This window comes from Dromaius novaehollandiae, chromosome 1, assembly GCF_036370855.1.
Source record: "Dromaius novaehollandiae isolate bDroNov1 chromosome 1, bDroNov1.hap1, whole genome shotgun sequence".
In the NCBI taxonomy this organism is placed as follows: Eukaryota; Metazoa; Chordata; class Aves; order Casuariiformes; family Dromaiidae; genus Dromaius; species Dromaius novaehollandiae.
In genome coordinates this window covers 41,459,554-41,485,179 of record NC_088098.1, presented here as the reverse complement: position 1 = coordinate 41,485,179, position 25,626 = coordinate 41,459,554, and the positions used below count along the sequence as shown (strand labels likewise).

At 37.4% G+C, this 25,626-nt stretch overlaps 1 protein-coding gene across 12 annotated transcripts in view; it reads left to right on the top strand.

The window, feature by feature from the left end:
* Positions 1 to 25,626, top strand: part of PPFIA2 (PTPRF interacting protein alpha 2) — a 351,928-nt gene that overhangs the window by 153,542 nt on the left and 172,760 nt on the right. For 6 of the 12 annotated variants that reach the window (XM_064509618.1, XM_064509631.1, XM_064509603.1 and 3 more), the window contains one exon: positions 19,274 to 19,336. The exons of the other annotated variants lie outside the window; for them this stretch is intronic. In XM_064509618.1, the coding sequence (XP_064365688.1) occupies positions 19,274 to 19,336 (63 nt within the window). The remainder of the gene's footprint in view (positions 1 to 19,273; positions 19,337 to 25,626) is intronic. 12 annotated transcript variants of the gene reach the window in all.

Here is a 25,626-nt window from a genome sequence, read left to right as displayed (position 1 = left end):
GACTTAAAGCTGAACATCAGGTTTTAGAACACATGTGAAAGAGTAATCTTTAAATATATTTACCAAGAAGTAAAAATTGGACACAAGGCAAGTTTGTACCTTGTTTGATTGGAAGTACTGTAAATAAGAATCTGAGGAGGGAGCTCTGATAATAATTCATTAATAATATTCCTGAAGTTATAGTTTCTTATTTCACTTCTCCAAAACTGGTGAGCTTGCTCTGGCTGATCTTGAGTATGAAAAATGAGTGGGTTTCCTTCATGGTTTTTCCATCTATTTTGCATTTCTGTTTCTACAACAGACAGACCAGTTAGGTCAAGTTTTCCTTTTAGTTTCTCAAGATTCACCTGATAATCTTAAAAGGAAAGTTTTGGAAGCCTTAACGCCAGTTTCCTGATGGAAGTTCAAAGTGTTACATAAGTAAGCAACATGGTTTTGAGAGCTTGCAGTCTGCACCTTCTTTGTCATTGTAGTTCAAGTACTCAGTTCACATACTTTGAGGCAGTTGGTCTGCTTGCTTTGCCTGCATTTTAAAGTGAGCACATTTGGAGAAGCGTTCTTAAGCAGTTGACATGGTTGTATTTCACTCAGCTTGCAAAGATATAGTGTTCATTTTCCATGTGGCCTCACAGTTCTGCAGTACTCGTTCAGAGCAGTGCATTCTTTTACTGAAATGTTCTTCTGACAGTTGTTGGGATTATTTCTTATCCAGAGTATGTGTGCGCAAACAGAATATTCATTTGCAACAGGTAATACCATCCTTATCAAAGAGAAGCAGTTAAAACTGAAGCCCTGTATTCAACAATAAATATAAGCCTATGTAGATATATAGGTGAAAAGTGCCATTGCATTTGATGTCTCATTCGATTAGTCTGCAATATTTATGCTTATAATCTCTGTGATTTTATGAGTAGTATATGTATATGTAATAATACAGTGAATGATATACCTCTCTGAAGGGCAGTGCTGGGAACCTGGTAAAGCAAATGCTTAAAATCTATCAACAAAGGACAAAGTGTACTGTGTTTGCAGCACTGAGGTATTTTGAAAGATTTTTCTTAGGAATCTCTGCTTACATTTTTTCAAATGGAAGTTTCTGACTTTTTTAATTTTGAGGGATATAATGAGGATATAAAAGGCATTGGAGTCATCAAAGAGCTTTGAAACTATTAATATGAGGTGTGAACTATCTTGTCATTTCTTATAGTGCCCCATAAGGCACACGTCCACACAGCTCACTGCAGCTCCAAGGGAGCTGACACCTCCATGGTGCAGAGATGCCTGCTCAGCCTCTGAGAGCTGGGTTACGGACAGTCGCACCTGGGCTCATGGGCCCTGTTTCTGCACACCAGTATACCTATGCTGCTTCCCCTGCTGGAGTTAGGTCATTCAGGACTAATTCAGGGGTCTTCTATTGCACAGCATAGCCATACCCACAGACTCTGCTCTTTGCACTGTGGATTTGGAAGTGGTTCCCTGTTTCCTTCAAAATCCATTTTTTCTCTTGCTCACCTTCCTTGTGCAGTTGGGACTGTTTGGGCTGGGCCTCTGCTGGCCTCCTACTCTTTACTTATGCTTGTGAAGGATAAGTCCTAGAATTGTACTCCTCGCTCTGTGTAAACCCCGAGAGCAGGAGGCTCCAGGCGAGCCCGCTGGGACCATGCAAACTGCCTGGAGGACTGCAGCTTGGCTGCTGAATACAGGAACTGCTGGTGCTGGCTACAGATACAAGGCTTCACCGGCACGTACTACTACTAGACTACCTAGTGATGAAAACAGGTTAAAACGTCGCAATTTCCTCTCCAAAAGCTGCTGATGAATATTGCTCTGTGTAAGCAGCATATTCTTATTTTTACGCTGTGAGAGTTAATAAAATTTCAGCAATGTGTAAATACTTTGAAAGAAAAAATAGCTATCCCATCTGCTTTCCTCTGACTAATATTTCTTCCATCACATGTTTAACACTAAGCTTCTCCGATGGAATTAAAAATAGACAGCTACAGAAGCGCCCAATCAATTCATTGACACTCATCCTTTGAAACCTGCAAACATAAAATTGAGGAGCAACAGATCCAGCCATGCATAAAAGCTAGATTTTCATTAAAAGCTCCTGTTGCAGCACTGTTTCTGTATCTGATCTTGTTGGGAAGAAAGCGTTGAGATGTTCAAATATGAAGATAAATTGATGAGGCTTACACAAACTGGAAAAAGTAAAAAGGCTTAATTTTAATTCCACAGGATGGTGCAAGGAAGGAGGTTTTGTTTATTCTGGATCTCACAGCAAGCCCATCTCTGCAGTATCCAGTTGCCTCAGAATTACTGTAATAGAGAGGGTGACTAATTGATCTTGTTTGGCAGCACAACAGAGAAATAGAAGAGGATAATCATTCCACTCAACTAGAAGTACAAGTATTAGTTTTTTCTATTAATAATTTTGTCAGAAAAAAAATGAGACATTTCATTACAAAGCTGATAGTTTACTTAGGCAGACGAAGTGAACTAAGCAATACATGATGTGCTCTTCTCTTTTACCTATCAGTTTAGTGGCTTACACCCAGGATATAAGGAGGAGGAGTTTAGAGTCCTTCTACGCTTGCAAAGATTTGACCCTTCTCTTCCAGTCTTCTAGAAGATGGTAACAGCAATCAGGCTATATCCTAACCTGTGGCTGATCTCTCTCCTCCTATTGACACCAAGCCATCATGTATGAACAAGTAACAACCAAGCAGTGCAAGGATAAAAATCCAGGTTTGCCGCTACTGGGGAAGTGTCCCAGGCAGGTCTGAAAGTCATTCTGTCTTCTGGAGTAGTTTTACTGCATGCACAGGGAAAAAGCTCCCAATGGGAGAGATTGAAGGGAGGACTCCACACATTTTTAAACATGATCCTGTGGACATTCATCTGAAAGGCAGCAAAATTTGGTTCATATTCATGTTTTGAAATTGGCAGAGACTAAATTTGACATGGGTTTCCTTCTTATTGGGTGACTCTTTTAGCTATACAGTGCATTGACATGGGGGTCTCTGTCTTGCACTGGAAATGGTCTTAAATAGTCATTAAGATGGAGGGAAGCAGAGAGAGATACTCTAGCAGGGTGACAGTAGAGGACAGGAGACAGGCAGCTTTAATGCTTGCGTGCTAACCACAGTTTCCCACTGGGATGTCACCTGCACAGTCTTTTGTTAAAATGAATAATATAGCAGTGGCTAACAGGATTTAAAGTGTATTACAACTCTTGAGTATTAACAGCAGAACCAAACCGTAAGTGTGGATCTGTGGAACTGAAGAAGATGCATAATCAAATGCCCTAATGATTCATAAAATCTCTTAAGCTAATATGCATGTGTAATGTTTTATTCTCAGTATCACTGTATACATGTTTCTTTTTTTATGCTGTTAGAAGAATAGATTCTGCAAAGGCAATAGCCTGATTTCCTTAAAATTTCTGCATTATTGCAGGAACATTTGGGTATTTCTCTCATTGTATTCCACACTGTTTAATTATTAGGTATCACATAGGGATGCAAAATGTCTAGAAAAGTTTTTCCTTATGGGCACTTATCATTAGTCACATCATTATATTTGAGACAGCAGGATGTGTAAATCCATAAAGCTGGTAAAATTGCATGGGAAGAGGCACAGGTGCTGATAAAGAGTGGGATTCTGAACTAGAAAAAGACTATACTTACGTTAGCTATGAGTATCATACAAACTTACCTAAGACTATCAAAATGAATACCCTTACTAATCTAATGTGTGTATCTTTGTTCCACAACAAATGTTGTGTTAATGATTAGAACAGCCACATGTCTCACTCACAGATTATTAACCATGTCTTCTGCCAGTGTTAATCATGTATTCCTTTGATGCACACAAGTGCATATGCCAAGCCATTGTCTGGAGAGAAAATTAGTATACCTATGGTAACATTTTTCATAGATTTCCTTTTTTGATATTGTTGGAAGACAATATATTACATTTAAAGTGTTGTTTAGTCAATATTTTCCCTATTTAAATTGCTATATAAAATATTGACTAAATATGATTCCTTTGGTAAGCAGTTTTTTACTGAGCTTATTTTCCAGGACCACTGCTACAATTTTAAGTCATGTTTCTCACTCCGAAAACTGTAATGCCCTGTTTTTATTAGTGCCATGCTTCAAAGTGCAAAAAGAAAAAGGAAAAGTTAGGAAGCAATCATACTTTGAAGTCTTCTAGTTATATGTATTTATGGGTGTGATACAAAATTAATGTGTTGAAGATTCACAAGTGCGTCCTAATAAAACACCTATTCTGTGTACACAATCGTGTGCATGATTAAAGCACTAAACCCTTCACACTGATACCAGTAAGACTAATCTCAGGTGTAAGCTCTTCACCGAATTCAGGCCTATATAGAACTGTCAGCTTTAAAAATATCTTTTATCTTTGATAGTCAGTGGCAACTTGCTTGGAAAAAGCCTGCTTAGGGCTTTGAAGTGTGTCTTTCCCTTGTCCAGCTCGCGCTTCTGTCTTTTCATCTTTTGGGACTGTAATGCTGTGAGTGTCCCCAAGGTGCAGCCTTGGCAGCTGTGCAGCGATTACCAACAGAGCTGCAAGAGATCTTTGTTCCCCTTCCTCCTTCCCCCTCCCAAATGCAGGCAGTTTTTAGTGCTTTTAATACATTCCTTTTAATACTAAAACATACTTGATTTTGAAATTTCCTTTCAAATGCGTTTGAAGGGTCGGACATAGTGGTGTTACTGCAAGTTAGCCAAGCCGTGATGATTATCCATGCACACCGTTAGCCTGTGGCACGTGCAAGCTAATGCAACTTAGTTTTAGACTGCAGTGAAAGAAGAGTTACTTGAGTACTTGCAAGACCTACCAAGTAGAGTTACTTTGCATTTTCCACAGGCCAAAAGCCTGTGGTCAGTCTAAAATGCTTCTCGGTAAATTTGCTGTCATCCATATGTTTGCAATTATAATGCCTTCTGCAGTATATTAATATTTATGATACATATTTCCTTTTTTCTCTTATGTGGAATTGTGGCATGGAAGATCACCTTAGATTTACCATTTTAACTTCACTTGCAACTAAAATGTAAACAAAACTTGGAGGAAGAATTTAATATTGGATGAAATTAGTTTCATCCTAACTGTTTCCAAGCTATAATAAGTATGCTTCAGTTAAATCCCAGAATACTGTTAGGAATACAGTGTGTTGTACTTTTTGTTGAGTATGTTACTGTTAGCCTTCCTCAATAGTCTGATTGTCTGGAGATTGTCTCTGAATACATCCTTTACAAATAGTTAGCAACTTGTTTGTATTTTGCTGGAGAGATGTGGTTACCATCAGCTCTAGTCCAAAACTCAATGTGTTTGGTACCCGCTGAAGTTTTCTTTTCCTTTGTTTGTGGGCAGTGATGGTTCGGCAGTGGTGAGGAAACCTCTTTTCAAATGGAAGTACTGTATTTTGCCAAGAAAAATGGAATTAGATAACAAAACTCACCTATGCTTGGCATTCCTTAGGAAGGAAGACTGAGGATTTTTGTTACTCTCTTTTTGCCTGAGAGGACTGTGCCGTATTCAAACCATCTAACTTAGACAAGGTGTGCAAATAATTCAATTTGAGCTTTCTCGGTATAGATTCTGGATCATAGCTGCTCTCTATCAATCCGTCCTCTCTCCATTTTGTCTTTGTAGGACTGGTCTTTTAACTGATCAGTGTATTTTGATCTCCCCTTTCCCAACTGTTAGAAAACCTGCCTATTAGCACAACTAAGATCTTCATTACAGCATTATGACTGATTGTGCATTTTAAGAGGATTCTTCTTCTGGGGGTTATTATTAAATTTCTTTCTTTTCCCTTTGGAAGTATGTTTTATGAGTATCTTTTAGTTTTAAAACAACTAATTCTTGAAGTACACATAACATGCAGATAAAATCATGTAAAAATTTACAAGTTTGTTACAGTTGCCAACTTTTCAGTGGCTATATGATGTAAAATTTGGAGTTCTTTTTCTATATCAGAAAGCTGCATTTGTGTTTCCTAGCCCCAAAATACTGTCCAAGAAATCCAATTCTTCTTTTTTCATCATCACAAGATGTTATTAATATTGTTTTCAGACCCTCATGGTTCAATTTTGGGTTTTTGGACTAATCACCAGAATACCCAAGTTTTGAAAACTGGATTCTGGCTTTAATCATGTATTGTTTGTCTATATCTGCAGTTGTGGTGCACTCAAAAAGGGTGTTTTTGTCTGCATCTGCAGTCTTTCATGCTGCTGTGTGGGTGAGTCTGAGAAAAAATATAGCCAATATTTGTCCAGGGATGCTTTGATATTAATTCTTTGGCTCTTTAAGTAAGTGTTGCCAGGGTAATGTTTTGTTGTTGTTGTTGTGTTCTTTTCCTGGTAGTCAGTCAAATGTGTGCTCTTGAGTTAGCATTTAAGATTTTACTGTAGTCTTATTTTTTATATGGACATGATAATCATGATATTACTTCAAAATCCTGGTGCTAAGCTAGGTGGAATAGCTGTACACAGAGAACTGCTGCAAGATTTGGGGTGTCGGGGAACCCCTTCTCCCCTGGACCAGTCTTTGGTCACTGCTGCAGGATCGGGGACTAGCAGCTCCCCAGCAAAGGAAAGAGCGTTTATGGGCATGACTGGCTGCTTTTATCCCTTTTCCCTACTCTCCTGGGGTACAAGAACTTAGCCGTCTTTGTCATATAGAAACAGTTGGATTTTCAACATACCTTTTCACTTTCATTAGAAAGATACAGCTCTTCTAACACATTCTGTTAGGAAATTTGGTTTGATTTGGAGACTGATAATACTGAAAGAGGCTGAAGGAAATATTCCATGTGGAGATAAGCTCTGTAACTGTGAAATAATGCCCCATTCTGTTAGAAAGGAGCAAGACTTTATTTTTATTATTGTTTTTAATTAAACATCCCCAAGGAGAGTTCCCAAATCTTTTTTTCTTGGGGCAATTTAGGTTTGGGATTTCAACTCAGAGCAGTCTTGAGCTATAAACCTATGTGTGAAAATGACAGTTAAAAAGAGTTTTTAAAAGTTTTTGTTAATGAACATGATGTTTTATAGATACACAATCCTCAGTCTGCTGGTATTCGCCTGCAAAGTTAGAGTAGTTTCCATTCTTGCCTTTACGATTAGAAATTCATTTATGAATGTGCTTTCCTTGGAAAGGCTTTTCGCTAAAGCTCGTGTACAATGACTCGGTAATATCCCTCTCCTACTGCCAGAGTCATCAAATGTAGAAATCTACATTTGAGCTATAGTTAATGGAGAGAAATAACTGGTTTTATATGCAATTCCTCTTAAAATAGATGCTGACCTAGGTCAGGCGAATTATGTCCTAAATGTGCCAATTTTTGCCCATTGCTTATGACAAGAATAACTTCCCACGCTGCCAAGGAGAGATAAATCTCAAGCTGCAGCCAAAGTCAGGGCAGATGTGACTAGGTGGATCTGACTGGATAGTGGAGGCCCCATATCGCTTTCTGAAAAATCACAACTTTTTGCCCTGTGTTGCCCTATAAATGTATTTTTCCCTCTTCCTCTTTCACTTTGTGCCAATTACAGTATTTTTTTTCCCTTCCTCTTCTGGTGAGAAGAAGAACTTTGCACAGAGCCACAGGCCTTTGCGTGCTTCAAGTAATCCTGATGATGACCATTTGAATCGCTTTCACTGGTGTAAAATTAAAAGAATTAATGTAAAATTGGAGTCTGAATTTCCCAATTGCGGAATCCAACTGGAATCTTCTGGCAGGACACACCTGCCACTTTGTTGGCATGCTAGTTCTTGCCAGTTTTTTTTAATAGCCAAAAGGAAAAAAAATGACTTTCTGCCAAGTGGAACAAGTGGCATCCTGTCAGATGTAAATAGATAAAAATGTAGCTTTGTAAAAATAAATCAAATAAATCAAATCTAGAAGAAAGACATTCTGTTTCAGTTAGAGGATAACTTATAAAAGTCACAGCTGGAGTTAAATAGGCTGCTCCGACCTGATTCATTTTATAAACTCAGTCTCTGTATATACGTTTAAATTAAGAAACACAGAATCTTTCTAGAAGTTACAGAAGTTTATATTTTTCTTTTGTAAGAGTTTAAGATAAAATTTTAAGAATAAAAATTTGTCATTAAAATTCTTCTAAGTACCTTTATGTTATGAATAAAATTGACTTGCAAAGGATTACATCAAAATATTTTATGGGTAGTAACCGTAAGATAGTAACACAGATTAAATCTTGGTTGCAGAAATCTATCATGCTCTTAAGGAATCCAGTTTGCATTTTTGTTTATCATGTTATATTTATTGCTTTAGTTTCTTGCAAGTGGAGAGATTGGCCAACACTTGAGAAACTGAATATTGATTTTAAACAGGGTGAGTGTGTATGTTAATGTGAATGAAATGCTAAGCAGCATTTAGTAAAATATGAGAAATGACTTGTTTTCTGTTTTCATGGTGTGGGTTTTTTGTTTATTCGTGGGGTTTTGTTGTTGGTTTTCTTTTAACTCTTGCAACTTGCATGGATGCATACATTATTTCCATGCACGGGTGCAATACAAGAGAGGAAACACTACATCTGAGGGCTAAGGCAAATAGTCTTCCCTTTTCTAACAAGCAGTTATAATAGAGTACATTTCATATTCCTTCAAGAGGAAATTGTGATGAGGAGGCTTCTCTTTTACCTCTTCCTCGCTCACAGCTTCTTGGTTACTCTCGGCAGAAGTGCCTCCCGCCTCTCTCCGCTGAAAGCCTCCACCTTTGGGCTGTCTTTGCACGGTGGTTTCGCTGCCTGCATCTGCCACTGCTCACAGCTTTCTTGGATGGCACTGATGTGAAGCTGACCCGATCTCTGACATCTGGCTGTTGCCCAAAGGGTTGTGAACAGCTGAGGATAAGACCAAAGTCTCGTTAATTTGTCTTTGCTTGGCAGCACCATAAGCAGCTTCACCTCCTGAAACTGTAAATCACAAATGTAACCCTGCTTCACTTTACATCTCTTTGGGATTTCAAAGTTTTTTGGTATCTTAAAGACCTGGGAGGTTTTTTAAGGGGACAAGAAAAAAACTGATGCTGAAGTATATGGCTTAGGCTCCTGTAATCACCAGGAAAAGCAAATACAGCAAAAAATGTAAAGTACATGCAGCCCAATGTACATGTATCACAAGCATACATTATATATACACACATGAAATGTACTCTGCTCCCAGTTTTAAAGAGCGTAAAATTCTCAGAGCTGTGCTTGCACCATGCCTAGCAAATGTGGTGGCAAGTTATAATATAAATTATATAAAATAATAATTACTATAAGACCAAAGTAATGCATGTGATGGTCCCTACCTATCCAGGATCTGCACAATTTTGTAGCGTCATCTGTGAGAGAGGAAGGTCAAGAGCCAGCTTGCTTGGAAGCTGGCCCAGCAGAGTAGCATTAAATCCCCCAGGCATTAGCAACATCATATCCCTGTCTCACCCTTAGCTCCAACAGCAAGCTGTGTTTTTTCAGCAGTGTCTTCTCCAGGAGGATATACATTGGGGGAAAAAAACCCAAAAAAACAGACCAAGAACAGTTCTACTGAAACACTTTGCAGACCACAGAAGTGTAGGTATCTGTGTACACCTCTTAGGGGACAGATGGAGAGAAATCAGTGTGCCACAATGTTAGCCATATTTACTGAGCTAGTGGGATGAGAATGAGACTATAGTTGTGGAAGTGGTTCTTACCTTACATAAAAGTAGAGAATAGAATGTGAAATTCCTTTCCTGGGTTCTGGAATTTAGGCTGATAATCTCAGCAGACCTTTTGTTGCCAGAACTGGAATGGGCAGAGTTTTAATCAAAAACCGTATTCCTCCTGGGTCATCAGGCAACAGAGAGAGTCTTTTTATGGTTTTTTTTTTCTTCCCTCCTCTAACTTGCTTCAGCTCCAGCTCTATAGTTTTAAAACTATAGAGGAGATTTCTTTTTCTCCTACAGCCAAAGTGAAATAGATCAGAAAACATTCTCTCTATCACTGTGTGGCATTAAAATGCCTCAGAGGAAATCATTATAAATGGAAAGAGGCTCATAATTTGCAGTGGATGTTTTCCAAAGAATGTTTAAATCAAAGATGGGGGAAAGGAGGAGAAAGTGTATGTTCTTTAAAATCCTCTTTATACAGTATTTTCTCAGATAGTGTTCAAAAATGTCTATCTTAGTAGATACTACCTTTCTTTTTCATCCTGTGACATGGGACTGAGTTTAGGGAATAAGATACTGTCCATTTTCTGTGGTAAGAAGAGTAAAACAATAGTTTTGCATTTTATTCTTTAAAGAGAGAACTTCTCCCCATTACCTCATATGCCGTCTGTTATTTTTCCTAAGAGGCGTTATTGGTCTTCATTTAAAGTTTGGTATATCGAGGATTTGCCACAGATGCATAAATCAGCATAGCATAAATGGTACAAAGCTCAGATGTGACAAAGCGGGCAATGACTTGTAGAGGTGGAGGAGTAGGAAGTTCCCAGACAGATGCAGGAAACTTTAAATTAATGTAACTTGTTTTGTTAGTACCATAATGGCTCTTTTCTGAATATGGAGGATAGACTGTTACTGAAGTTTAGGTATCTGTGATTAACATTAGGAAACCCAGGTGGACTTTCTTGAAGACTGTCTTGAAGACTTTGTCTTGAAGGACAAATTTTCAGTTGGTCAAAATAGTTAAGTTCAGTGTTTATTCTGATAATATGTCTTGGTGAAGATGTTTTAATTGATTAGCAGCAGCACAAGGTTTTTTACATATTTACATGATGAAAGTATGTGAAGTGCCTTTAAAGAATATCCTTTCTAATTTGTATTTTCCTAAGTAAGTACCCATGCCAAAAACAGCAAAAAAAGAATTCTTATTTTAGGATGCAGTTAGCTTGCCCTGAATGTTGATGTCTGAGAATTTATAGTGGTGGGAATTATTTTTATTGTTTTACCATCATAACAACAGTTATTTAGTCATGAAGCCAGATAGCATGGTACTTAAATGAAAAATACAAGTAGTGATTGGCTTCTTCAGGGGAAAAGATATTCTCCTACTACCTAGTGAGACTGTTTCACTGCAAAATTCCTCAAGACTGTCTTTCAAGGTTTTAATCATTATTACACACATTTAACCAGTGAGAGCTATTTTCTATTGCTCTGTTACTGGATAATTACAAAAAAAAGGTTAATTAAGGCTTTAGACTAGATTCTCCCTGAAAATGTATACAAAATAAACGTAAAAACGCAGTTGTGAACCTAAATTCTGTCTGTCTGCAGCCTAAAGTACCCTGCTAAGCACGTGAATAATGAGCACTGAGGAGATCAGCATGAGCACAGGCCTTAATAGAGGCTTCTGTGCTTTACCCGTTGTCATCTTTACTTCTCCTTGCACATGTTAACTGAGAGACCCAGTATACCCTTCCCGGCCTCCGAAAAGTATATGGAGAGCATGCCGGCACTTGCTTCTGTGTGGCCATATCCATGGAGAACAGGCACGTCCCAGGTCCTCCCCAGCCTCAGCAGGGCAGCAGCTCTCTGGGGTGCAAGCAGGCACTGCGTCTGCACGAACCAAGTCATAAAATGACTTTGAACTGGAACTTGAAGATCAGGCTTTTCAAGTTTGTTAGATAAGCTGAAAGAAGAATCAGCAGGTTTTCCACAGACCCAGTCTGTGAACAAACTAGCAGAACATTCCAACCGGGTGGTATAATTTCATATTTCTACGTGATACCAAATGAGCATGTGCTTTGCTTTCTACACTTTGAAACAAAAAAAATCTTATAGTTTGAAAAGACTTTTAGGGAAGGAAATTCTGACAATTCCTTATTTGGCTGTTTATCTAGCAAGGAGATATTTTTCTTTTTTGAGTAAGAACTGTTCAGACAGTTCCTCTTCAGACTCATTTTATTAAGTAAGTTTCTAATCATGGAATACATGCCTGAATTATTTCTGTGCCTGAGTACAACACAGAGACATGATTGTGATTTATTTTAATGACTATATGAACTTTAACGCTGCTTCTGTGATCGCTGTACCAAATCTTAACTTGCTATAGAAAGAATTTCTCTTACATTTAATATATTTGAATCAATATTTTGTAGTGTAGTAGCAGGTTATTTTAATTCTGGAAATTTTCAGCATTCACATCTCAAAAGATTTTCAAAATGATTAGTCAAAAAATAATTAGATAGTAAAGTTCCTGTGATACAGTCACTAAATACAAATCTTGTATCTTTTTAAAATGTTCACTTAATGATATATAACCTCAGCTTGTATCATTATGTAACAGCAGAGTGGTAAAATTTCTACACAGGCTGTGGTGTCTGTCTTGCTATGTCAGTAGGTTTTAAGGGCCAGATCTCGCAAACTTTTGCATGTAGATCTAACTCTGCAGAACCAATAAGTTCCCCGTAGCTCAACGGGAATGGTCCCGTGTCCAAAGGCAAGAATGTACAAGTCTTAAGTACCAGGAAGCTAGTATTGAGGAAGATGGCTGCAGAAAGTGTTTTTTTGTTTTGTTTTACTTTTTGCTGCATGTTATCATCATCAAGCTTATACAAATTATTAAATTATGTATAGTGTGTATATGTTTATATATATAATACGGATTTATATGTATGCGTATGTATAATATATGTAAAACATTCTTGTATTCTTTTATATATATTATATATGTAAAATTGATGTATATGGAATGAATATATATATTTATATATTTTTCTATATTTAAAGTTTATACATATATAAATATATATGTGTACAAACACATGTTCAGGCAAACAAATGCTGGTCATGAAAATGAGACTTCTTTTGTTTTACTTAACTTTCAACACTTTTGAGTTAAAAGCACAAAGTTGATAATTTAGGATCATTCATTTACTTCCCATATTTACCATGCCATTTGACTTAATTGAGTAGTGAAGTGAATGACAAAGTATGATTAAAGAGCAAGGATCATATATTAAAATATTTTTTGGATGGAGGAAGAAAAATAATTTATGTATATTTTGGTTCAGCAGTAGAAGACCAATTTCTGCAGGGAGCCACCTGACAGCTACAGACATGAGGCCTCTCGCAAAGACAAGCCTGAAATACTAAAGGCAGATGGGAGTGAGATGGAGCACTATAAAGCATTACATTTAGTGAAAAGGTTATTGTTGATGTTTTGCAGAAAAGTAATAAAATATCATAAATAGTATGATAGTATGATAAAGTATCATAAATATCATAAATTGTTTTCCAGTACAAATGTTTAAGGAAATTACAGTGAGGTTTTTTTTCACTAGATGATATATTAAGAGGGCAAAACTCCTTTTTCAGGGATAGCTATGCGTCTCTGTTCAAGAGGCAGCAGTAGGATTTCAGATTTTACTGTGAACTTACATGGTATGTAACCCTCATCTAGGTTGCATCTCAATGCTTTGAGCCACGATTTTACCATATACCAGAAGTTAGCATTTTACTGAGATTTGAATGTTAATTATAGTTACAGTTTCTTTTTCCAGTTTGAGATTCTACCGTTAATATGTGATTTGCAGAAGGGCACAGTTTCAGTGCATCAACCTGCTGGGCTCAGTTTCCAAGCTAAATACCAGCTTCTTCAGGCACCCGCTTGAGTAGTCAGGAGAGATTCAAATGCTTCCTTTAAATTTATTGTCCTTCCCCATTACGCCTACATTACACTGAAGGCGCGGCCTCCTGAAGGGATGCGAGCGTGGTGCTGTATGCCTTCTGCGATCCCCTGTGTCCGGGAGGCTGCAGCCAGCCCTTTCCCAAAAGCATGCTGCGTATGTGACAGGCAAGTTTGGTCTTCACTGAGTCTGCAGCCGTTGTCATCGCTGGCTTCTGAGCCAGCCTTTGCAGATGCAGCTTTAAGACTTAGACAGCCAGTGAGTCTCTGAGGTGGCTGCAGAAGAAGGACATGTAATTTTTTCATAATGAGGTTGGCAATGAGGTGAGACATGAATTCACTTCTTGGTTGTCACAGACTCCCTTAAATTATCTGAGGAAGCCGTACTTCAAACTTGTCTATCACCGAAAACCTCAGGCAAGCACAGAGGTGCCTTTAGAACTATTCTCATGATTAAAATTGCATCCAAGTTATCTAGGTATAAACTGGATAAGATGATAAATCTTCCCATCCTGCATCCTTTGTTTCCCTCCTCTTCTAAGAAAGTGCTCTCTCTGTCCTCTCTATATATGTACCAAATTGAGCATAATAAAAAGACGAGGTGCTACAGTAATATCAGCAGTGGTAAATAACATTTACTATTGAAGAAACATAGAATAACGTAGGTTGGAAGTGATACCTGGAGGTTGTCTAGTCCAGCTTCCTGCTCCAAGCATGGCTGACTTCAAAGCTAGATCAGGTCGCCCAGGGCCCCCTCCAGTCAAGTTTTGAAATGGTCTTCCATAAAAGACAGCACAATGGTGGGATAACTGTTACAGAAAGGCATTCAGCAAATAGTTTGTGAATTTAAATATACCTCTGAGATTATTATAGTACCCTCCGCTGGCATCTAGATCACACTTCTCTTTCTCTTTAGAACGGGCTGTATGAATGGCATCTGGGAATCTGTTTTGTGTCTGAATTCACATGATGATGTTTTAAAGTTAGTAGAATAAATAGACTCATACCATCACAGATGTCTTCTTTATCTATGGTGCAACGTGCTGCCATGATAGGCTGTAACTACGTTATGGTCTTCAGTGTTAATGGAAAATATTTGTTTTGTAACATTGCTTCTAGTCCATCACTCAAAGAAAAAAAAGTTATGGATTTTAATTAGTGTACATTTGTGTGTATGTATATATGAATACTTCCATGATACATGCAGGTTTTTCCTAATCAGAAATGCATGGAAAAAATGAATTCCACAAATGGATGAGTTACAATGAACAAATGCTGGTTAGTATTATCTACACTGTTATCAGGAAATATAAATTAAACTAGTTTCAACATGAGCTGAAGGTGCTGCCTGCTGATGGAGTAATGTTAAGTGTGTGAGATGTTACATAGGATAAGCCTTATTTTTTCAAGTTACATTTAGCTGAACTTAATTTCTTAGTCTGAGTGTCTTGGGATGGTTGTGGCAGAGATCTTCCTATGACATTTCTGACTTTTAATAAGAATAGGTAGTGAATTTCACTCAGAAACATAACACTTTTGAATTATTATCCCTTACGTATTGTGGAAGTCATCTTTTTGTTTTCCACCACTCAAGTAAACAAGAGAATACCTTCTATCAGAATGGCTCTAAAAATAGTAACTAGTCTGTCCCTTTTGGGATTTTTGCCTTGAAGACTGTTCAGATGGTTTTCTAAGCATGACCTGAATAAGCTGCCTCACAGAAATGACACATAGGCATGACTGGAAAAATAGTTCTTTTTAAATTTTGCCAAGTTTCACTAAGTAATATGAGTAAATAAACTTTAAAATAGAATAAGAAACCTAAATAGGATTTTGGACTGTGTTGAATGATTTAAGACTGGTTGAGACTGGTTACTACAAAACTCTGGTCCAGAAACATCAAGTGTTGTTGTGAGAGAGAGTTTTATCTCCAAGAACAAGATTGTCATTATCGTTCCAGTAAGTAGGTCCCAACTGTCAGATACCTATGTTAAAGAAAGGTCAAAAAATTGAGGAAGACTCTGCACTGGTTTCTTCAATCTATCAAAAACTAGATTTAGCAGGCACTATCTTTGAGTTTGTCAACAGCATTGGACACCACTGGGGATGAAAAGTGACCTTTATTTCAGCAAATCTGAAGGGATGCCATTTTGGACATGGCCTTGGAATTAGCACTGTACTGCTCACACCATAACTGAGAGCGGGAATTCCTGCTTTAGCATAGCTTTGACTAGGGACTTGCTAAGGAGGTTTGGATTGTAATGCTGCTGGTATCTAGAAAAATGTATTTTGTTTTCTCTGATCTGAACAGCAAGGTCACTTGGAAATGCCGGTAAAAATGATAGGAGGGATGGTAAACAGGTATACCTAACCAGAGGAAAAAGCACAGTTGCTATATGGTGTAATCTCAGGGATATCCACGTTAGACACCATGATTATAATAGACTTACTGAATTTTCAGCTGTTTCTAGCAGCTAAAACTTTGCTTTATTTCTGTTTTATTTAGACTACCTGAAATGGCAGTCTTAGATATGCTCGGCACCATTCCCACCTAGTTGTGAAGTCTAGGCCAGTTTTGTGCCTATGTGGTCCATTATTCTTCGTTATGATCTGATGCAGTCTTGGAAACTCCAGGAGGTGTAGTTTTGCAGTGTGCTTACCTAGAGGGCTTTTTTGTGGAGGATGCTTCTTCCTTTTGCACTGCAGAGAATATTGTCAGATGCACCGTAGCCTCACATGGGGCTTCCTTTATGTGAAACGGAAAAAGAGAGGAGGAGCCTAGAAACATTTCTGGGTCCACCAGTTGGGATATAGCCAGAGAATCTGCTCCTGTGTGTGTGGTTCAAAGCAAACATTAGCTGGAGTGCTCATCTCAAGCCAGAATATATGCATGTTCTAGAGCTTCGGTTTGGGAATTTTCTCTCCCTGTTGACCCTGTTGTCCCCTCTGATAAACCTTAATGGTTATTCTTTTTCCCAGAGAGGAAGACCAAATCATAATAGAAAGCGCCATGAATATTAACTCAAATAGGTTATAGTTACTAGGGTTACAAAATACTAAGTAGATGCTATAATACTGAATTCATGCTTGAATGCAATAAATATTTTAATCAACATGCATGAGATGGGAATTGCTGCACTACTTGCAAAACCCATGAATGACTTATGCAGTGTATCTCAAATGATTGCCAGTAAAATCTTCATATGACATTAAGATGAATATTATGTAGCATACATATTTTAAAGACAAGCAATTTTAAAAATAATACATGGATTTTTTTGTTTATTTTTTTTCTATTCTCTTAAACTTGGCTTCTTAGCTACCATGAGTCCGTGAAATCACCCTGGCTAGAAGGAAATGCCTTGAAAGCAGTGAAGGATCAGGGATCTCTCAGTTCCACTTATGTAAAGTTTCCTGTACTAGCCCCCAAAAGTCCAAAAATACTCGACCTTAGACCTGTCATTCACTAGAACTGAGCACTCTTCATTCAAAACCTTTCAGCAATGTTTCTTTTGGTTTGTAAAAAAAACTCTTCCAAGAGGGAAGAGAGGAAAAAAGTGATTAAAAGATAATTTGAAAAATTTGGTTAAAGTTACTCAGCAATTAGTGCTGTTAGAACAGTGACGGACAGCAGAGATGGATTATTAAACAGAGGGCATATGCAGCAGTCAAAAGTATACAGTAAAAATCTTTCACTAAAAAGCTTTTCACACAAAAGCACAAGATTGTCAGAAAACATTATCATACATGTGATATATACGTAAATAAAAAATGTGAAAAAATGCATAAAGAATTTATTCATTAATCCAAGTGTGTTTGCTTTAATGAATTTATTTCTTTAGTAGGTATGTGTGTGTAAACACTGAAATTAAATTTATTAAGAGTTAACCTAATATTAAAGAAAGATGTTTAAGACTGAAACAATGAACAGATAAAGTATATAATGTGCGTATTTTCTTGTGCTGAAATATTGTTTTCTTAGAAGAGTGTCATGCTGACATAATGTGGGCTGTGTTTTCCTTACAAAATTCTGGAGCACCAGTGGTGTTAAAAATCTGCCTAAACATGATCTGTGAGTTGACCGTAAAGGCTGCTTTTCATGGAAAAGTCCTTTTCAAAAGTAGTTACTTAATATCAAGTGAAATTACCTATAAAAACAATACAAAAGCATCAGAAAAATGTTTTCAAATATTTAAGAATGTGAATTGAAAGAAGGGAAATGTGAGATCAGTAAGTTAAAAACTTTCCAGAATGGAAATATGTAAAGTTTTGCTTTACATTCAAGATTTACTCTTTTTTCCCCTTCATAGCATAATTCTCCCTTAAAATACTGAAAGTTTAAAATTCTTTCAAATACTTAAAAAAGCATTGCAAATCGCAGTGCAAAGCGTATTGGCAATATATGGTTAGGGCGTAGATGAAGAGGCAGATGGGCCTGTGGCTGCTATTAAGTGCACTGAAAACGTGCGTACTTTTGTTTCCTGCACAAGCCATGAATTTAAGCCTCTGTTCTCATGAATAACAATGGTAAAGTCATTATAAAACACATCTTGCAATATGTTGTATTTTTCAAATGTTATATTCTGCTGTTAGAAGTACTGGAATATGAAAATACTGTCTTTTTGTTGGCTCCGAGGGCCGTGTTTACTGACCGGCGTGGTATGTAGTCACACAAATAAAGCTTGGTTCAATATTTACTTTGAGAGCTGATGAAGCTCAACTACAATTAGCATGAATATTGTACGTATTGTTACATATGCTTTCAGCAGTAGAAAAAAACGTTTAGAGGTTCAGTATGGGACTGTTTTTTAAATTGGCAGGCAGGACAGATTAAATCAGAGGGTTGAAAAAGTGCTACTTGTACAACTTTCAAAAAATGCCTGCTGTTAATTTTCCCTGAAGTAAATCCTGAGATCTGGAGAAATGTGAGCTGGTCAGACAGCCTATAGCCACCGTCTCGCTGAAGTAGAGTAGGTTATATGCTGGGCCCTGCAGAAAGAAATGACAAAGTGACAAAAAAGGAGAGAAAATGGCCTTTAATGCTAAAATGTATTCTTCAGGAAGCTGAGTGAACTTCCAGATTTTTAACTGCACCTAGCCTTTCTCCTACTGTTTTTCCAGTATTATGATCATGCGGCGCAGGAGAAAAGGCTGAGGCAGTATGCCAAATTTACTAATTTCACAAGTAAATTCCACCTCACAGGCTTACTATTTTTTGCTCTCCATAAAATAGTTTTGCCTGGGGGAGGACAGCCTCCTTTCTTCATTCCTCACCAAGGGGTCGACTTGGCGCTTCGTGCAGACGGTTCAGCGTAAAGGCAGCCGCGGAGCGGTGCTTATTCCCTCCCACCCCCCCGGTTAGGGGACCCCCGCACAGCGCCTTGCTGCTGGGGCAGGCAATGGCAGCTCACCCCGGCCGCTGGAGATTTTCTCCGTATGTAACAATACTTTCAATTTTGTGTGTGCAAATGTCATTGAGCCACGCTTTCGGTAGGTCAGCTTGCTTGAATGATGATTAAGAACAGTCATCATATTAGCATGGTGTAATTTAAATATACTGTAGCACTTTACACACTTCTGTTCCATTCAGCAGACTCTCTGTTGCCCCCTTTTTTCAGATGACGGTTGCTGCTGGTACGAGCATTGAGAATAACATTCAAAGGACCATATCCTGCCCTAATGTATGTTCTGCATATCTTGGATTTTTGTGTAATTTCAATGCGAAGCCTCATTATGTGAATTTGATATTTTGTTGCCCACAGAAATTTGTGCATCTTGAGGTTACTTCATATTATATATTTCAGAGTTACTGAATATTGTACTACAAGTGATGTCCCGGCCTTTCAAAATGCTGTATTACTGTTACTTTTCCTAGGTGATTTGATGGCACTGCTAAATAAAGACCATGATAATAAATTCACAGCTCCTCCTGAGTTTACCTCGCTTCCTTCCCAGCTCAGTGCTCCTGTCAGCTGATATCAGTAAAACAGCAACAGGCAAAATGAGGAAAGCAATGAGAGGCTATATTTATTCTGCTTAACTTTGTTCTAAATTGAATTTCAAAATAAAGATGTGTTATACTAAATTCGGAAGGAAGGTAATTTCATTTTTCCTGCTTAAACAATTGTATTCCATGACTTAAAATGGAAGAAGGGAGGAGTCAGTACGGCTGATGAAAGAGAATAAGAAAACTATTTTGTTAACAAAAGAAGCACTTTATTCACTTGTAGTATAATAGGTCATACATCTTTTTTTTAGTAATACAGTTGATAAAATGGAAAGTCCTTGGACCAAAAATGAATTCAATACATTAATGAGGAAACAGTAATGGGAATTTGGGATGTACTTCTAAGAACAGACTTTGGCTCTGAATTACATAGAAATACTTTTTTGTCGTGTAATGTGTTTAATAATTTACTTTTTCTACTGTGACATTTTCTGGATAAAGATTGTCATGTTTATAGGAGAACTGGCAGGAGAAGTTCTGGATAAACATTTTCATCACCTCAATTTCCTTAAAGATATAATATATAATTGAAGTGCAAGTGCAATATACTTACAATTACCAACAGCTAAGAGTGAAATTACTGTGATTTAATATTGGCAGGAGATTAGTCTGTCTTCCCTCTCTGGAAAAAACAAATAAAATCAAAACAAAACAGGTTAGGTGAGCAGCTTAGACTAGATGTTAAAGACCATTCCCCGAACCTGAAGTAGGGAAAAAGGTAATTCCTATTTGGACAACAGTGAAAAATCTTGCAGTTCATTTAAAAGACTAGATTTTAATATTTCCCTCTGAAATCTCTCCACAAACTAAAAACAATTGCCAAGCTGTCTTTAATAAAAAAGTTAGTGGCCATTGCAGATTCCATTATTAGTGTACGTACACTAAAAATAAAACCTTTCGTATTTAAAGCTGCTGTTTATTTTCTTCCCAGGAGAAAATAACATAGCTTAGTCACAAAAGGTGTGAAACATGCTTCTCCTGTTGTTAATTACTTGTACCCAAAGTCCTTGTCAAGTGGTCGTGACACCTAATTTTAGATTCTCACTGTATTAATGGGCAGAAGAAACCCAGTTCTTAACTCTTAACTCTTCTTACTGTTCACTTGCACTTCTTAGTGTTGATACAAAATAGGCACAGTTTCGATTTTTATTTTTTAGAATTACTTCCGTATGTACATTTAATAGCTTTATGGTTCAGTCTCATGTTAGAGAACTTAAATGTAATAGTTGTTCCTCATGGTCTGCAATTTTCTGGAGAGAAGATAGATGCTATCCTAAAAAGAATTAAGAGAGTAAGACTTTCTTCCAAAGAGGGATATAAAAAATTGTAGTTTAATATTTTTAGGTATTATACCACATCAAGTAACCATTTCTTAACCTGCAAGATCATTTCTTGTAGCTCACCATTGCAAAATAGGTATTCTTTCTCTGAATCTGGCAAACAGATGGATACAGTGGATTGTGCAATGAGCCCTCTTTTAAGCTTTGACCATCTTAGCAAGTAGCTTCAGGCATGTGAACAGCTGGAGTCCATGGCAGTACTTGCACCTGGAAAGATGCTAATGTTTGTAGACGTTTCAGCAGTAGAAACGCAGATATTAGCTTTTCTTTTTAACAACAGTTTTAAATCTGTCAAGAAGTAATAAGTTAGAAAAAAAGGGGACGGTTCAGATCCAGTCTTGAGTTCTGGTCATGAAAAAATCATAGCATAGCAGTGATAAGTACTTCCCTCAGTTTTTGTAGTCTGAACTTGATTGTATTATACTTGTGCAATAGCAGACCACCATCACATTCTCAAATTTGTCAGAAACTCTCAACGTTATGATACTACCCTTTGTCTAAACCTAGTTCCTCAAATAGTTAGAAAGGTGATTTGTGCATATTTTCCAAAATCAGCAAAAGTGTAAAAAAACCTCACATGCAAGAATAAAACCTTTCTCTCCAAGTCTCTATAAGAAAAGCTAGTAAAAGCTGCTTCTGTTATAACAGTTAAAGAAAGAGTGCATCCCATTGTTTCATGCTTTATCAAATGGAGGTTTTCTAATGAAGCTGATATCCAAATCCTGTGCTTTAGCTCTACTATTGAGTCCTCAGTTTAACACAGAAAGAAATCACTTATTTCCTTCCCAGAAAAGAATAAATTTTATCTATCAATCAGCTTTGTCTTTCAGAAAGTCCTATCAGACTTACTAGGGAGGAGTTCTTCAGCTTAAACAAAAACCAGAAAAATACATACATTCAACCTCCGAAGTGACTTAGGACTTGATAAGCTTCACACTTGTAACTCGTTAGACTTACATGTAATCTAGGTTTGGGGGTTAACATTAGCTATACAGTCATAGTCATTAACAATTAATGAAATGCTATGTCTAAATGGTTGGGGAAATGATTATCAGTTATCCGTATGAATTAACTATAGCTGTTTATATTCTAGAACAAAATATGTTTTTTGTGTTAGGGTTTTTTTCCAGTATTCATTTATTACCAACCTCATTTCAAAAAGTTATTAACTTGCTATACATTATTAACATGCTGTATATTCACTGGCTTGTCTTTCACTAGCATTTGATTAAATTTTCAAAGCCCTTTTGGGAGTTTAGGAAGGTATGATAGCTTTCTATGTAAAACTTGTGTCATTTTGACCCTTCCTGCTTGTCCTTATCTAAGCACTCTGTTGTTCCATCTTTAATTACACACTTGGTTGGTTTCTTCAGACCGAATTGAGGTACACTGGTCTGTAATTTTTCGGATCACTTTACATTCCTTTTCTGAAAATTTGCTCCACAGGAAAAAAATTTCCACTGGGATCAGTTTTTGAGAGAATTCTTTTTTACAATATGCTAACAAGGAGACACAGTATTTGTTCTATTTCATGCTTCCAAGAACTCTCAATGAAGGAAGTGCATCCCGTGCTGAAGATTTTTTAACTTGAATTCCTCAAATTTCTTTCTGATTTCATCAGATTAGCTTCAGGTTTTAGAGTTTATAGTTAATAACGATTGAAAGTCCTGTCAGACCCAAAAGAATCCTTTTCAGAGGCAAAATATAATCCTGACCAACACTTTCATAGCACCCGTCTGCACAAAGCCTGCAGCAAAGGTGGAGAGGAGGAATGTGCACATCTGCCTTCCCCCAGCTGCTCTGGAAAGGAAGGGCAGAGAATTCTGCTTTGCGAGCTCTTCTTTGGGGCAAAAGCAGCTTCCTGGGGCCTTACAGCAATTGCAAAAGCAGATCTAGCTTCAGCTTTGAGAAGTACTGTGACTGAAAAAAGTCATCCAAAAACTGAGCAACAAGATACAAATGGGAATGGGAGTGGGAAGCAGGTTGCAAATTGTTTTATCAGTTCCTAAATCCTCTAGTTCCCTGATGATTAGGAATTGTCTAGATAACCGTTCATTACTGAATAAAACCCAGTCCCTTAGACTTCTTCACAAGTAGGCTTTTCTGTTATGCTTGATTGTTCTTACGCTAATTAGAAGAAATACACAAAAGTAACAATTTAATGTAGTTTATATATTTGAGAAAGCAAATTAATTAAACCATATATTTTATTCCATTGAATTCCAAACGCATAATTAACTATATGAACCATTTAGAATTGTAAGTTTTAATAACTGGCATTTCGGCTGTCGAATCTACAGTTGAATCTATGTTTGAATGCATGATAACTTTTCAATTATTGGGCTACATTGTTCTGAAATTTTCTCTGGTTTCCCATAAGTACTGTGAATTGCACAAGCTTAGACTTCTGCCTTTTGTAAAAGGGAAGGCTCTGAAGAAGCACTTTTATTTATATATTTATTTTTAAGACTGTGATTTTTTTTTGCTCTCCTGTTTTTGACTGGAGGATACTGTCAGAGACATAAAATTTCCAGTCAGTTCGAATTGCACTGGTTCAGCATTTTAATTACACAGCATTAGTTAATTGCATACAGTTTTCTAAAACTCAGTTACTTAGTCAAATAGAGACACAGTATATTTGATTTGGCTTTTCTGGCTCTTAATCTCAGACCTAAAATATGTTTTTAGAAGTACTCAGATCTAGAAAGAGAACTGAGGTGCCAAAGCTGCCCAGGAAACATGGAGTAGATTGTGCACGAGACATATATGTTAAATGGAAACAAAGGCTTTATTAAGCTTGAGTAACATCTGTTAATGTTATTAATAATAAATGTGAGAGGGTATTTTAAAGGGTGTATAGTACACTGACTTACATAATAAAAATACACTGCAAAGTTTGCAATAAAACCAAAAATCAAGAAGAAACTTTGGAATATATTCAAATTCATGAACTCAGAAATTATGGATTTCAAGGTGTAATTTTGTGGGCAGTTTCCCACTAATGAAAAAATCTAATTTGCCTGCTTTTGCTCTGCAAAGTATACATATCCACAGTCTTCATTATAGGCCTCAATTTATCCTTATTCCCACATAAACTCTCTGCTTTCTATTTCTCATTATTATAAATTCTGTACATGAGAGTAGCTGAGTGAGAAATTGGTATTATAGACAATAGTAATATGCTATTACAGTTTGTGCCCATCCCTTATGTATCATTTAGTGGAATAATAAAAGGCACTTGACTGTTAGATTTGGTGTCTTTCATGCAAGATATCCCAAACCTTGCCCATCTGTATATATGTATTGATTTTATAGATCAGCCTTTAAACAACCAGTGACTTTATACAGTTGCAGTATCTTCTATAAATAAAAACTCTTTCTTGTTAAGAAGACAGAGGAAGTAATTTTAGTAAATGTACTTCACCCTAACCCTAACCCTAACCTAACCCTAACCCTAACCCTAACCCAGGCAGTTGGCAGGCAGCTGTCTTCCCATGCGGAACAGAAGAGGAAGGCTGCTCTTAACCTGCTGCCTAGGGCAGGTAGTATGATAGTGGGTGTAATGGTGCTGCAGTATTTATATATGTGGCCTTGCCGGGCTTTGTCACGTAGGTGAGCGAATGAAGATTTTCTCTGTATTCTGACTGTGACTGTGGCTGAAATTTTCACTGTTAAGACCAAACAAATCTGGAGTATAACTAAATGCTGAAACAGCTATTATTTAATTCACAAATCATTGTAGACTGCTGGCCTGGGTCTGCAATCCCAGATCAGGTCAGTTCTCCTTTTCTTAAGGTTTTGTTTACTGGTAGCACCAGAAATCTACAGACAAGCAGGAAATCATCAAATAAACAGTTTGCTATAAATGGAAGAGCCTTCCCATTCACTCTCCAGCTTTTCTCTGGGAGCTATGAAAGCTTCCTGAGCTTTCAGCTCAACTCTTTCAGCTCTCTTTCAGCCTTTGTAGGATTCAAGGATTTCCCGGATAGTTACCTATCTCGTAAAGCTACAGCTGCTTTCTGTGTGATCTTCAGGATGGGGCTTCCTGGCCTTCCTGATACTTCAAAGTGTGTCAGACCCAGTTGGCACATAGAAGTGTTATTTTTGTCCATGAGGAAAAGAAAAATTCTAAGCAAGTTTCTTTTCTCGAGCTTTCATCCAAACGCCATATTTCAAAGTCTCTCTATGAATTAATTCATTAACAAATAAACTTGCAATCAGAAAAGCAGGTTCGGTTAGTTCTCAGTGCCAAATACATAGACTGTGAAGTCCTATATTTTGAGCATGACACTAATCTTTTGGCCTCCATCTCCCATTTCCCACCACAGGGCCAGCAAATCGCACTGTGCAGCTCAACATTTCTGCCTCTGCTCCAGAGCTCGTGTGAGGCAATTAGCTGGCAGACGTGCCGTCTCGCCAGCCGTGCCAAGTGGGTTAAATCCTAAGGTAGAAAGAGATAGCAGTAGTGCGCTGCAACTGGGGAAATGTGTCAATAGTGAACATATGTCTTAGCAACAGCATGGTGTCCTAATCCTTAAGTGTGTGACCAGACACACCCGTGGTGTCACTGTTATGTGCATGGTGCTCTTTCCCCAGCACAGCCTTGCAAACACTCCCACACTTT